Source organism: Melanerpes formicivorus, unplaced genomic scaffold, assembly GCF_026170545.1.
Source record: "Melanerpes formicivorus ecotype bairdi unplaced genomic scaffold, bMelFor1.0.p_v2 SCAF_2, whole genome shotgun sequence".
In the NCBI taxonomy this organism is placed as follows: Eukaryota; Metazoa; Chordata; class Aves; order Piciformes; family Picidae; genus Melanerpes; species Melanerpes formicivorus.
The window spans coordinates 12,965,847-12,981,332 of NW_027142354.1; the positions used below are offsets into that span (position 1 = coordinate 12,965,847).

The following is a 15,486-nucleotide window of genomic DNA, read 5'->3' on the forward strand; positions in this document are numbered from 1 at the left end:
TACAGCCCATATGGTTTGAATGGTGTGCTCTTGCTTTTACATTATTGTTTTTCTGGAGTATTGGGAAGGCTGCCTGAGACCAAATGAGCACAGAGTTCCCACCTAGAAACAGCAAGTCTTACAGCCACAGCAATGATGCTGCAGATGTTATGTGGACTCTAAATTACTCAACTACATTAACATTGGTAGATAATGATGTGGTTGGATAGTCACATCAAGAGGGTAATGGTCAGTGGCTCAATGTCCAGATAGTGACAAGTGGTGTTTCTCAGCGACCACAGTACTGGGACCGGTACTGTTTGATGTCTTCATCAATGACATAGTGGGATTGAGTGCACCCTTAGCACATTGCAGATGACACCAAGCTAAGTGGTGCAGTTGACATATCAGAGGGATGGGATGTCATCTAGAAGGACCTAGACAATCTTAAGAAGTGGGCCTGAGTTGGTGCATTCCTTGGTATCATTACAAGTTGGGAGATGATGTGATTAAGAGCATCTTTGCAGAGATGGACTTGAGGGTAGTGGTGGACAAAATCCTGAATGTAGCCAACAATGTGCATTTGCAGCACAGAAGGCAAGTCATATCCTGGGCTGTATCAAAAGAAGCATGGCCAGCAGATTGAAAGAGGTTACTGTGCTGCTCTGCTCCACTGTTGTGAGACCTCACCTGGAGTACCACGTTCAGATCTGGATCCGTTAGCACAAGAAAGACATGGACCTGTGGAGTGTGTCCAGAGGAGGGCCACAAAAATTGAGAACTTTTCCTACAAGGACAGGCTGAGAGAGTTGGGGGTGTTCAGCCTGGAGAAGACTGCAGGGAGACCTTATTGCGGCCTTTCAATACTTGAAAGTGGGCCTTTAAGAAAGATGGGGACAATCTTCCTAGCAGGGCCTGTTGCAACAGGACCAGGGATTTTAAACCAAAAGAAGACACATTTGGAATAGATACAAGGAGGATTTTATTACTCTTTTTTGCTGTGAGGGTGGTGTTGCCCAGAGAGGTGGTAGAAGCCTTATCCCTGGAAATGTTGTAGGCTGGATGAAGCTCTGAGCAACCTGATCTATTTAAAGATGTCCCTGCTCACTGCAGGGAGAGTGGGACAAGATGACCTTTAAAGATCCCGTCTAACCTAAAGCATTCTATATTTTTATGATTCTGTGATCACAGTTGGCACTTTTTAAGTAGATTTCCTAGTCATCCCCACTTACCATTCTTTGATTTGCAGAGCGCACAAACCAGGTCTTTTTTGGATGAAATTAAGCCAAAAGATGCATTCAGGAACTTGTGTTCCCACCACTACTAGGCATGCAATCTACAGAACTAGCCTTAAGTTTGTCCAAAGTCAAGTCTCCTGAAATGCACATTGTGGACATTGGACCCTCAGTGCTGCCTCTTTCAATCTGCAGAGCCATTCCTGTTGCGTGGCACTACATAGATACAGCTGGTCCTGTAATGATACCCAAGGAGCTTGCAGGAGAGGAGACCATTCCTGTGGCAAATGATATCCTATTTGATTTATCTTCATCTCTTTCTGAAGAGTAGAAATACCCTGGGGAAAATGCCCAAAATAAAGCTGCTATAGCAAGCAGTCTGCATCTTAGGAGGGTGGGTTGCTTCAGAGGAAGATTTCAGCTGCATAGCCATTTTTGAACCCATAGCTGAGAGAATGGCCCTGTTCACATTCAGATTCACATTAATCTGAGTTTTCTAGCTTATTCATTTCAGGAATGAAGCTGAGGGAATTTGTTAGAAGAGTAAATAGCATATCCCATGTTCAGTTTGCAGCCAGAAGCTGAGGATACTGAATATTGAGGATGATCCTTGGAGGTCTAGAATAGGTAAGACTGAGAGAAGCACTGGGCAGAATTCATCTGTGAGAAGGACTTGAGACAAATGATAATTTTTTTCTGAGATAATACTTCAGTGAGAGGCAGAAGATGAAGTCACTCTTGATTCCCAAGAGCTCAAGCAGCAAAAAGTAGTCACTGTTGTCAGGCTTGATGTTGAATGTGGCATATGTCTGTGTCAGTTGGCTTCTGTTCACTTTCTTATCCATAGAGAGCACTACTGACCACTGCACAGAAATACCAGCATCTCATGCTCCACCACTACCCAAGCCTAAGCCTAAAGCTAAAAAAGCTCCACTGCCACCAAAAAATGCTATTGCTGCTTCCGCCACCACCAGCTATAAGAGTAACGAAGCACCTCATACTAAAAAAAAGGGAAAGGCTCCTGCTAAGCAGCCTCCTCTCCCACCGCCCAAGCCAACAAGTCACAGTGCAAGTCGAGAAGCTGGTGAGTACTGCACAGGCAGTGCCAGTCACAGTGGGTGCATGTGCATGGGGGTGCTTGGCTTGGTCTTACAAGAACTTCTGTATTTGTAGAGAGCAGTGTTAGTAAAGAGCATGCCATGAATGTTTGTAGCCAGCTTCTTGTTGAGCTCTGGTTCTGTGGTCTGCAAACACCCCGGTCAATGCGCAAATCACTTTGCTGTTTAATGAATGTGCACACAACACCAAGCACGTTAGGGATGATATTAAATTCCCAGTTCAAGTGTGAATGCTGGCAAGAAAATGACCTGGAGAACTGCTGAAAGATCAGCAAGGAAAACTGTGACTTCTGAAACCAAACATATGAGTTGCCCCCATGTCAAACTACTTCAGTTTTTGTTCTTTCTGCTGGAAATACCTGCTATTCCAATTGTTTTGACAAGAATACAAGAATTTAAAGAGGTAAGGGATAAAACCATGAAGACATCTTTAACAGCTGTTGGGTAGCAGTTGTTTTAGCTGGGGAAAAAAATAAACAGTTATAACTCATTAGAAATGGCCAGATTTCCCTGAGCTGGTTGATGGCTTACTTAATTCTAAATATGCCCTGCAAATGGAAAATAGGCACAAAGTAGTGATGCTGGATTAAAGATTACAGCTGACTGCTTGTAGGGTACTGATCTCAAGTTTGAATGTCAGAATTAAAGTCAGAATTAAAACTTCAAATACACTTTGAGCACAAGTAGTACTGTGATGAATGGACTGTAGGTAAGTGTTGGTGAACTCATACCAGCATTGTGTTTTCAATCCTCTGTAAGTCTTTGAAAGCCCTTCAATTCATCCAGTTTTCTTTCCAAGCATACCTCTACATAACTTGTACATTTTGGCATGTTTTGTATTTGAAGTACGCAGAAGAGGACTGTTGGAAAATGTTGCAAGACTACTGGAGTTACAATAATAACTTTGACATAAAGGTATCCATTTACTTGGTATTAACTGTCATAGAATCATAGAATTGTTAGGGTTGGAAGGGACCTCAAGGATCATCTAGTTCCAAGTACCCTGCCATGGGCAGGGACACCTCACACTGGATCAGGTTGCTCAGAGCCACATCCGATGGGGCTTCTACCACCTGGGCAACCTGTTCCAGTGTCTCACCACCCTCATGCTGAAGAACTTCTTCCTAATATCCAATCTGAATCTACCCATTTCTATCTTTGCTCCATTCCTCCTAGTCCTACAACTACCTGACATCCTAAAAAGTCCCTCACCAGCTTTCTTGTAGATCCCCTTCAGATACTGGCAGGCCACAATAAGGTCTCCTTGGAGACTTCTCTTCTTCAGACTGAATAGCCCCAACTCTCTCAAACTGTCCTCATAGGAGAGGTGCTCCAGCCCTCCAGGAGGGGTCTTACCAGAGCGGAGTCCCTGCTACATGAGACAACCACAAGAATGAACAATTGCAAACCCAGAATTTGCTGTTGTATTCATACGCAGCTGTAAAACTCAGTTCTGCCTATGTGAAGAAAACTTACAACATCAGGTATTTCAGAAATAAAAGAACCCATCACATAAAGAAATTTTTATGCCAGTGGTTGGTAACAAGCTTTCAGGTATTTGAGTCCTTAAAGTACTTTCAGATTCAGTAGCCTTGCTAAAATACCAAGCAGTGGTTGAGAACGTGTGGGTGTAAAATATGTGTAAGCATCCCTTGTATAAAATTGTACCTATTCTACTAGTAGTTTCTTACAGCGTTAAAAGCACATTGTGTTCACCTGAAGCAGAGTAGTACTTAAGAAATAAAGCTGTTTGGGAATAGTATTAGCACAAGAGGTTTGTTAATCCCTGTGAAAGTGAACATATGACTCAGCCACTGATCCAGTCCCATGAAGAAGAGGAATACAAGGAATAACTGAGTTGGGGCTCTTCTGAGGGCGCCACAGCATGTTCATAAACTGAAACAGTGGAACTGGGAGAAGGGAACTTAAATGTAGGCATGGCTACATGCTGAAAGGCAAACAACAGACATGACATTTTTAATTTAATCAAAATTCAAATCTACTGAGCAAGAGACATGACAGAAAATTGTCAGCCAGCCCAGTAAAAAGCAACAATAGCAATAGCACTTTCTGACATTTTCCCAGCATCAGTTACAGCCTGGCTGTATTATGCTGGAGTTCTTAAGTGCAAGCATCTAACTGGTTCTGTTGACTTCCAGCCTGTGTTGAAGTGCTTTGCTGGATCAGAACCAGGGCCCTTTCTTACTACCACTCACTCAGTAAGGTTCCTGCTAAATAATACACAGGTTGGAGCCACCATCTATTGCCACTGCAATTATGAACTGCTGCCTGTACCATTTCTTTGCTTCCTTTTGACTTGCTGGTATGTTAAGTCAGTGATTTGTAGTTGCTGTGGATGATTAGCGCAGTATGAGTAGGTTTGGTCCAGTGCCCATTACAGTCACCTTGCAACACAAAGAGGGACAGTGATCTGGCTGATGCCTGTGGATTTTTCCAGAAGCACTGAAAGCCTCACAGGGCTCTACATGTTTATAAACCATATCACTCAGCTACAGAAGAGCCTGGTATTGTGTGTCTTTTGAATTATTTTCCATCTTCTTTGAGACTGAGAACAGTCTCACTCTGAAAGCTATTTTTATCTTGTGAACTTATTATGGCCAGTATCTCTATGTTGGTTCTATCCTAATCTGCTGAGGTTTTGTTTTTATTTAAATGCTTATGAGTAAAGTAGGCCTTTCAGCAGATTTCTGTTACAGCTTTCTGTTTCCCTTGGTAAGCTTAGCCTCAAGGCTGCTTGCTGTGTATCTTCAGAATGCTTTCATTTGTTCTCTGGAGGTTAGTGTGTATTTACTACAGCAGAAGCATTTGAGTGGATGTCATTTGATGAAAAGGACTGAATTGTATGATGGTTGTCATTTTTATTGCTTTTTAAATGAAAGAAGTTTGAAGCTCCCAGTCCAGATGATGAGTGCATCAACACATCAATCAGAAATGTGGCTGGAATGCACATGGGCATGCAGAATAACCGAAATCTTTTGCAAACTTGGGTGTTATAAATAAATGTTTAAATGTGGTAAGTATCACAGGATTAAATGGCAGCATCACTGGAGAGCTTGTACAGCTAGTGTCAAAATCTTGTTTCACTGTGGTTTTGAAGGCTGAGTTGCTTACACAGACCTCCAGTACATACAGGAAGCCTTTAATGCTTCCTTTCTTCTGGAGGTTGTTTGTACATAGTGAGGTCAGTGCTTTCTGCCTGTTTCATGAACATTCCTAGCTGGACTTGAAAGTACATTTTGTTTTGCTGTCCCTCTGTTGCTTGCCATTAACTAAGAACAAACCACTTGCAATAACACTGTGGAAGATCATTGACTGATAACTGTAACATTCTTGAGGTGTTCATTGAAAAGCATGTGGAAAATCATGGAAGTTTTTCTAATGGTTCGATCTAAAGTTCACATAATAGAAAAGGTTGGGTAGCTTTCTCTGTCAGGGCACTAAACATATTTGAAGTAAGAAGTGGGCTTTTGAGATGATGTCAGAGCAAACTGTAATGGGCCAATGCAGAAGGCTAAAATCAAACTCTCACTTGTTTGTGAAGCTGATCTCCTCCACTGTTCTTGGATGTTTCAGTTTTTTCCCAGCTCAAATGTGAATTTTGAACTGCAACAGTTACTTGTTTCAAGCATTTAGATGAAATATGTAAATGGAATTATCAAATCTCTTCATTTTTTAAAAAGCAGCACACATTAGCCTTGGAGAAAGAATGGTGCAAAAATCATGTAGTGGCAAGGCTGTAAAATCTTTTTTCTTTTCTTACTTTAGCTAGCTCCTCTCATGCAAAAAGAGCACCAGTCTCCAAGTCTTCATCACCATGCCCTTCATCCACATCATCTCATCCCAAAGCCTCTAAGGAGACTTCAAGCAAATCAAGCACATCAGGGACTTCCAGGGGCAAGAAAAAGCCTGGGAAACAGTCAGCCCCACGAACAGCGCCAGATGGGGCTGCTTCTTCCCCTTCAGGTGCCACAGCCAGCAGGTTGGAAGTGAAGGCAGAAAAGCCTGAGCCTGAGCAACCTTCCATAGTAATTTCAGAAACGGAGGATGCGGACCAACCAAGCAAGCTTATTGTCCCCCCTCCTCCCGCTGCTGCCCCTCCTCCGCCTCCACTTCCACCTCCTTTTCCTGCTGCAGTTGGTCAGCAGACTATCTCCTCAGATGCCCAAGTTGTGTCAGACAGCTGTGTGGCAGGGCTGGCTGCCTCTGGATCAGATGCTAAATCTCTTCTCTGGACTGAACATGGCACAGAAGAGAGCCTGAGCAGAGCAGCCCTAGACAGCAGTCAGGATGCTAGTGGAGAAGACACAAAAAGGTAAGATGGTATGGCTGTCATGGGTGACTGGTAACACCCACAGCCAATGAAGCCACATTTCTTTACATATGAGACACTGTAGGCACACAAGGATCTCTTCTGTTTCTTCTACTGACTTGTAATCATTTGTGTTGCATCCCAGCACTATTTACTCCTTGCCAGTGCTTTTGAGCCATACACCTGCAAGTATTTCCCAGAGGGGAACCTGCCTCCTGTGTCACGGTGTGGCTTAATGTCACCACTGCAGTACCTAGTAACACTTCTGTTTCTTCCTCATAAAGACAAACAAAATTATACTGAATTACAAGGGGGATTTATCTTTTCTTTTTTCATGGACATTAAATATCTCACTGCTAAGGCTCTCAGTGGCTGAATTTACTTGCACACTTGAAAGTGACAGTTTTGGGCTTCAGTTAGTAGATGTTTGCAAAGTCTGTCACTGCCTCATAGATCATCTAAGTCTCAGATACCACAAAATATAGTCAAGAGAAAGGTTATAATTCCATTTTTTAAGCAGAACAGTTTGCAACAACAAAAAAAAAAAGGCTTATTAATCTGTCTTTTCCTTGCAATGAGAACCAGTATCTTTTATAACAACCCAAAAGGATTTAGTCTAGGTGCCAGCGGCCTAGAGACTTTCCTTTAAATTCTTGCTACCGCAGAAGTGCTGCTTCTCCCCTTGTATTAACCAGGTGGGAAAAGACCTTCAAGAGCATCAAGTCCAACCTATCACCCAACACCATCTAGTCAACGAAACCTTGGCACTAAGTCTTATTTTAAACACCTCCAGGAATAGGTGAGTCCACCCTCAGGCAGTCATAGACAGCAATAAAGTCTCCCCTGAGCCTCCTCTTCTCCAGGCTGAGCAACCCCAGCTCCCTCAGCCTCTCCTCATAGGGCTTGTGCTCCAAACCCCTCACCAGCTTTGTTGCCCTTCTCTGGACACGTTCCAGAAAGTCAATATTTTTCTTGAATTGAGGGGCCCAGCACTGGACACAGTACTCAAGGTGCAGCCTAACCAATGCAGAGTACAGGGGCACAATGAGTTCCCTGCTCCTGCTGGCCACACTACTCCTGATCCAGGCCAGGGTGTCATTTGCCTTCTTGGCCTACTGGACACACTGCTAGCTCATGTTCAGCCTACTATCAACCAATACCCCCAAGTCCCTTTCTACCTGGCTGCTCTCCAGCCACTCTGTGCACTCCAGTGCTTGTAGCACTGCATGGGGTTGTGGCCAATGTGTAACACCTGACACTTAGACTTGTTAAATCTCATCCTATTGGACTCTGTCCAGCCTGTCAAGGTCCCTCTAGAGAGCCCTTCTACCCTCTAACAGATCAACACCTGCCCCCAACTTGGTGTCATCTGCAAATTTACTGATGATGGACTCAATCCCCTTGTCCAGATCATCCATAGAGATATTGAATAGGATGGGGCCCAGCACTGGTCCCTGGGGGATGCCACTAGTGAGTGGCTGCCAGCTGGATGTGGCACCGTTCTTCCCCTGTACTCAGCACTGGTCAGGCCACACCTTGAGTACTGTGTCCAGTTCTGGGCCCCTCAATTCAAGAAAGATATTGAGGTACTGAAATGTGTCCAGAGAAGGGCAATAAAACTGGTGAGGGGCCTGGAACACAATCCCTGTGAGGAGAGGCTGAGGGAGCTGGGATTGTTTAGCCTGGAGAAGAGGAGGCTCAGGGAAGACCTCATTGCTGTCTCTAACTACCTGAAGAGAGGTTGTAGCCAGGTGGAGGTTGGTCTCTTCTCCCAGGGCACCAGCAACAGAACAAGGGGACACAGTCTCAAGTTGTGCCAGAGGAGCTTCAGGCTGGATATTAGGAAGAAATTCTTCACAGAGAGAGTGATTTGCCATTGGAATGGGCCAGTGGAGTCACCATCCTTGGAGATCTTCGAGATGAGTGATGAATTTCACCGAGTCATCTACAGCTTCATACTAGGTAGAAGTGAGGAGAAAGTTCTTCACAGAGAGAGTTGGAATGTGCTGCCCAGGGAGGTGGTGGAGTCACCCTCCCTGGAGGTGTTCAAGAGGGGATTGGACGTGGCACTTGGTGCCATGGTTTAGTAGTCATGAGGTCTGTGGTGACAGGTTGGACTTGATGATCTCTGAGGTCTCTTCCAGCCTTACTGATTCTTTGATTCTTTGAAAAGACTGGATGAGACACTTAGTGCCATGGTCTAGTTGGTTGGATAGGGTTAGGTGATGGGTTGGACTTTGATGATCTTGGAGATCTCTTCCAACCTGGTTGATTCTATGATTCTATGATCTCAGCAGCAGTAAAATTGTATTTACAATTAATAAAGTTAAGCTTCAAGAGCAGGAAGCTTTGCACTCCCATCTGCTTTCTGACTTGCTCATCTCACCCCCAAATTTATGAGCAGTTTTCATCTTCTTAGTAGCTTTTAGGTACTGTTGGTCCCATCCCACAAGAAATAAAACAGCATTAGACTTTTTCTTTACACAGACTTTGCAGCATGTCATTCCAGATTGTTTGCATCTTTTTTCCTAACACATGTATGTAGACACGTGTACACATCCACATACTTTATGGATGTGGATGTGTACACGTGCACTGTATGGGAGTTTTTTAGAAAGAGAGGAGTTAGTTTGAATACCAGAATTTTCGTCTTCATACTTGCTTGTACAGTCTGTTTTCCAGTTGTGTTCTGTGCTGCTTGCATTAATGTGACACTATGTCTGCATATGAATGAACAGCTTGGCTACCAAAGAAGACCAAGAAGTGGAGGCAGCTGACCAAGAGCACTCTGAACCAGTGGAGGAGGCTTATGATGCTGCTGCCCCTCCTGAGAGTGAAAGCAGCAGAGACAGCCACAGCAGTGATTCAGACTCTGATGGGCCGATACTGTACACAGATGATGACGACGATGATGATGATGATAATGCAAGTGCTGAAAGTAAGCATTCTTCTGAGAAGTTGCAGTCTGCTTTTTCCACAATGCATTATGTGAACATGCCTGATCCATGCTAGTGTGAAGCAGAGAGAGGTAGGACTGTATGGAGTAGTTTTAGATGATTTAGTATTCTGTCGCTGCTGAGAAATGAGTGTTGCACTTCTCCCAGGCAATTGTGATCAGAAACCTGTTGGGGCCTGTGCAGTGGTGAGAGCAATTCAAATAGTGCATAGATGAGAGTGAAAGTATGAGATACAGGCTCAGAAGAACATGAGGATGAAACAAGACCTCCACATTAGGGTGTCAGCAAACCTACAGATTTGCAAGCAGTTGAAATGCACTGGAGATCCCAGAGTTTCTTATGGCAGTAAGACCCTGTGATGAACAACAGAGGAAGCCTATAATTCAGCAGCTTAACTGTCTGAAAGTCATTTCTTCCCCTTTGATCAAGATATTTTAAGTATTGGAGCACCTTAGCAGACAGAGCAGATCACAGTGGATTACATTTAGGTTTGCAGTTTTGAAATTTCATCTGGGGTCATGACTATATCATCTCCCTAATTTGGCATAAATCCTTACTGCTGACAAAAGTGCATAGCCCTTGTCCCTATTGCAGTTGAGAAAGCAGTATGCAAGAACTAAGTGATACTTGATTGAAAAGAAAACATGAGGGAAATGATGACAGAAAGACACTAAGGTTGAAGAAAAAGAGCAGCAGGTTGCCAAATACACTAAAACAGATAAATAAAACAACTTGTAGTGTATCAGACTTCAAAGACACTTAAGTGTAGATTTGTCATTTTATCCTATCACTTCAGGGCTGACAAGTGATGTTTATATCTGTCAATTTGGTTGGTAGATTTTCATCCAAGCCTTTCAGATTTTTGTTGTGAACTGATTTACTATTTTTCTTTCAATGTTAATTAAAATTCCTGTCCTACATGTAGCAACAAGGCTGCTTTGGGGAGGTATTAAAGTTGTTACTCAGGGTTTGTGTCTGTAACCTGTGTGTGAATGAGCTAAATCTACCCTCCTCCTCCTTTTATCAGGCTCTTTGGCAAGTAAAATTCGTCGTAGGGATACTCTTGCTATCAAACTTGGCAACAGACCATCTAAGAAAGAATTAGAAGACAAAAACATCTTGCAGCGTACATCAGAAGAGGAGAGGCAGGAAATCAGACATCAGATTGGAACAAAGCTAGTGAGGTATCAGTCACATGGTAAATGTGGTTTCACTGGGTGGAGGTGGAGGAAGAGAATCAAGAACACTGGGTTCACATTTTAAATGCCAGCCCAGTACATGTTGCAGGCTCTTTGTGATACAACTGTCTGGGAAACTATTTTTATTTCTCTACGAAGTTTTAAAATGTCAATAATGCCTTTTTGTTCTGCAGGAAACAAATCTGAGAGCTTCTGGGGGTTTGAGTTGGTTTGTTGGGTTTTTTTGAAGCAGAAGAGGATCAGAGTGAGTCCAATAGTCAGTGCCATGGTTCAGGCTTTTTCACAAATTGGCTAGCAAAGGCTTGCACTTGTATATACCCCTTTCAGTTGGACTAGTAGCTCCTGACACACAGAGCATGCCTGGACACGTTCGTCCCTTCTGGCCCTCCCCATTCTCCTCCTGTTCTCTAACTCCCTCGTTATTCATGTGCTGGTTCCAGGAAACAAAGTGAAGGGAGTCTGGCTTTGTAGGTCAATGTTTAGTGATTTTGTGTGCCCACCTCTCAGCTCATGCTGTTCAGCTTCTATGGGATCTTACATTCTCTTCTCAAACTTGAGAATATTGCATAAAAAAAAGACTACTTTTTACTTGCATTTTTACAAATTTTTTTGTTTTGAATCCCCATAAGTGTTTATGTTGGCTTTCATGAGACTAGCCTATAACATGTCTGGATTTTCCCAGACCTGTCCTTGTTTCTTCTGTGCTCAAAAATGTTGTCCAGATGGATTTGGAGGATGTGCTTATGCCTGAAATCACAACCAAGTTAGGTGCCAGTTCCTTAAAAATGCCTGGCATGGTGGTCAGCACCTGACAGCATCCAGTTCTGGTGGGAAACCTGTTCCCACAGTTCAGTCAGGATTGAGTCAGGTCCCAGCCTGGGACTTCTTACAGTGGGACCTGATTCCCTGTTGTCTTCCCTGCACAGGCATGATCTGAATCAAACCATGAGGCTGAAGATAATCTGTAGTGAACCACGTGAGGTTTGCTGAACAGAGACACATCTGTCTTTAACACATCTGCACAATAGATTTTACTGCTGAAATTTTGCATGGTTCTATTCTCAAATGAACAAGTGAACTTCAGTGAACGTAGAGACAACACTATACAAACCAGAAAATTAATATATCAGAATTTGAAGGTTTTTAATGACAGTCGTTGTATATAGGTAGCTAAATAAAATTAAGTTTCCAATAAAACTTGCAATTGTATTGTGTGTACAAATCAGTGAGGAACATACAGCATACATTGTAGATTTGGGGGGAAAAAAAAGAAAAGAGACAGGGTTTGCATTCAGAATCCCTGGGAATAATCTCACAGTTGTACAACTTATTCTAATGATGCCTGGGAACAAAAAAAGTTATTAGTTTTTTCATAAAATGTTACCTTTAAATGAGGAATTTTATTTTGCTGGTGCAATATTATGCAGGCACCAGTTATTTTATGTGTTTGAGTGGCAGTAGTACATCTCTTAAAACAAATAGCCACTCAGAATTGCAGTTACACGCATGGAAACCAACTGTGTTATTGAATACCTCTTCTGGCAAAGAATAGCATGCCCATGTGAGAAACACCTTTTAAGCTGCATTACAAATCATAATGTATTATTTGGATCTGGTTTTAAATCAATCCCTTTGTTCTCACAGGAGACTTAGCCAGAGGCCTACAACTGAAGAGCTAGAGCAAAGAAATATCCTGAAACGTAAGTATTTTATCCAAGTATCCTCTACTATTTACTTAGAAAGTGAGCCTATGTCAAATTCATATGGAAGCCTATCATTGTTGCTCCAGTCTTAGATCCATAACTGAAGAGAAATGATGTTCGAGAAAATAATGTGTCAACACTAGATTTGAATACTAATTTGTAGTGGTTGTGGTGAAAACTGCACATACTCAATATGCTGAATTTTGGTTGTCACAATCCAACTTTTGGAAGCTGGTCACAAAGACCAGGAATAACTCTAGATACCCCTTAGAAGTAGTTATAGGCTGGTGAAACTTCTGTTTAAGAGACAATATCAGTAGGAGGCAGAGGCAGGATATAAGGGCAGAGGTTGGAAGGAGTAGGAAGAGAAAAGATGAAGTGTTCAGGGGAAAGTGAATAGGAATGTGCTATTCAGCATGCTGACCTTCATACCTCTGACATAAATGTCTTCTGTACTGAAACCTACATGAGGCATTCTCACTGATTGTCTTCTTATTGATTACATTCTTTCTCAGTATCCCTGATGAAAAATTTTTAAGTCTATAATTCAAATAGTCAGGGGCAGAGGATAGAAGTACATTGGATGTTTGCCCTCTGTGCCTGTTCTTTCAGTTACTTATGTTGATTTTGTTCTTAGGCTGGCAAACACTTTAGAATAGACATTTTTTGTCGTCTTTCTGAAGCTTTCCATAATATGAATGTTACTTAAACACATACTGTAATAGTTGCCATGCCCAGCTCCATGTAGCCTCGTGTTCATTCTGCAAGGTTAGCCAGTACTTGATGCCTAAGTAGAAGAAAGAAATTGAAAAAGCACACGTACAAGTCTTTCACACATATCAACAAATCAAAAACCTCATCTATATTTCAGGTACAAGAACTTTCTACACTTGATGAAAGAGCAGGTATAGTGCCCTTATTTCCAACAGTCATTCAGAAAAGTTTGCATTCATTTGAGCAATCCTGGTTTACAGTGTGCTAATGGAAGGAAAGAAATGGCCTGTTTACCAGACAAAGTCCATAGGCTGATCACTCTGACACCTGCTCAAACCAGCAAATCAAGGATATAGCAATTTTTGGCTTTCAGGCAACCATCCATGCTAACAAAATTCTGCTGATGCTGCTGTCCAGGCTCTCTAAAGCTAAATAGTGCTATATCTTACTGAAAAGGGAAGCTACAGTTCATGTATTATGGTGTATGGTGCGCAAAAGCGGGGTCAGAGGACTTCTGTTCAACAAATAGTGTGAACAGACTTTCAAAGACTATAATTTCTGAACCTGTAGATGGCATAGGTAAAGATAAATTTTGAAATATGAACTTTTTTTTTTTTTTTTGTACATCAAACCACTGATGCTGGACTATGTGAGGAACCTAATTCCAAAGCATCTTTGGTGGGCCAGGATTTAGCCACTGATCTAGGAACACCAGCTGAGAGCTTCCTTACTGCCCTCTCTGTCTCACTCACCTCGAGGTAGCTAATCTAGCAGTGCATCCAGGATGTATCCAGTATCCCTTTTGCCATTGTTTATTCTGTTCACTGATTTTGCAGTAAGTACCTCAGGACTGCAAAGCAGTTAATAGATTTCTTCTCTTGTTTCTTCTTGTTTACTTTAAACTTTTGGCAGCATACCAGGCTTTTCACTCAATACCTCCCAGCATCCTCCCCTGCTGCTGTCAGGGGACTGTTTGAAAGAGGCAAGGGAGAGCAAGAAATAAAGATTAGCAAGCAGCATTATAAATCACAAAAAGTCACAGAGTCATTTGTGAGCTTGTGGAGAATCCAAACTGCTTCTTGCTCATCATTGAGATATAAAATATTTCAAGCTGATAGTGATCTGTAAAAAGCAAAGCAAAATAAAGTGAGCTGGGGGTTGTGGTGACAGTCTGACTCAGAGCCCCTTCAGGGTGGAAATTCTCTCTCAGCTCTAAGGCAGTCATATTATTTATCAAAATTTATTACATTCCCTTCCTGTGGATCATTCGAGACTGTTTACATCTCTTCTTGTTGTAGTCAGCCTTTGTGAATAAGTTGAGATTTCTTTCATACAGCTTCCTTCCTTCTGTTTCTAAGCACTGGATGGGTTGAATGTATGTAAACTGCAGCTAAGGGAAAGTATTGTTTTGAGTAATAGTTATCAGACTTTGAGATTAAATTAAGTGGTAAATCCTAATATTTGCATCAGGATTAAGTTCAGCACAAATCTTTTAAGAGATTCAGAAGAAGTCTGTGTTTTTTTCACTTATATTTCTAGTTACCATTTCTATCTTTTGTTTTGATAATATTTTCAGATAAACCAGTTACAGGAATTCCTGTGACTTGAGTATGATCACAAGACCTTGCAGATGGATTTCTATAAAAAACAAATTGGATAAAACTATCCAGAGCCTTCTCACACTAAAACAAAGTCACAGGAACTCAGGAGTCCACTTGAAGGATTAAAGCCCTGGTTTGTGAATAAAGACAGGTTTCTTGTGTACCAGCTTTGAGCCAGTAGTATTTATAGTGTTGCATTATGGCAAAAGAAACATTTTGTTCTTCTGGGAATTTCAGATTAAGTTCTTTCCAGTATTTATAAAGGACAGTGAACTTCTCATACTTTGCACCTGCATGCCTGCCAGTACTAGCTTTGTAGAAAACAGGGTTTAGGTATTGATGCCAGTTGAGGAATATTTATAGTTACCTTCGCTTGTAAAACCAGGAAAGAGAAACCACTTTGTGTGTTCCAGGGCACCGCAAAAGGCAAGCCCTTTGTTTGCCTTCTCTTTCTCTTTCCCTAACAAGCCCATGGAGAAGTCTAAACATAGCTAATCCCATAGGGACACAACAGAAAGTTAGGCTTTGCACTCCGAGAGTACTTTCTGGACAAGAATGGAGCAGTCCTTAGGCAGAACAATTCCTATCATCTCACTTCCCCTTCTGCTATGAAGCACATGTCCCAGAGAACAGAAAGTGACCAGATTTAA

At 42.2% G+C, this 15,486-nt stretch overlaps 1 protein-coding gene across 5 annotated transcripts in view; it reads left to right on the forward strand.

Annotated features, from left to right (window-relative positions):
* The window catches only part of PHACTR2 (phosphatase and actin regulator 2), a 157,165-nt gene that overhangs the window by 122,508 nt on the left and 19,171 nt on the right, over positions 1-15,486 (forward strand). For 4 of the 5 annotated variants that reach the window (XM_068150927.1, XM_068150936.1, XM_068150953.1 and 1 more), the window contains 5 exons: positions 2,062-2,298; positions 6,119-6,665; positions 9,401-9,600; positions 10,647-10,803; positions 12,463-12,518. In XM_068150927.1, the coding sequence (XP_068007028.1) occupies positions 2,062-2,298; positions 6,119-6,665; positions 9,401-9,600; positions 10,647-10,803; positions 12,463-12,518 (1,197 nt within the window). The remainder of the gene's footprint in view (positions 1-2,061; positions 2,299-6,118; positions 6,666-9,400; positions 9,601-10,646; positions 10,804-12,462; positions 12,519-15,486) is intronic. The other variant, XM_068150961.1, reaches the window with a different exon arrangement.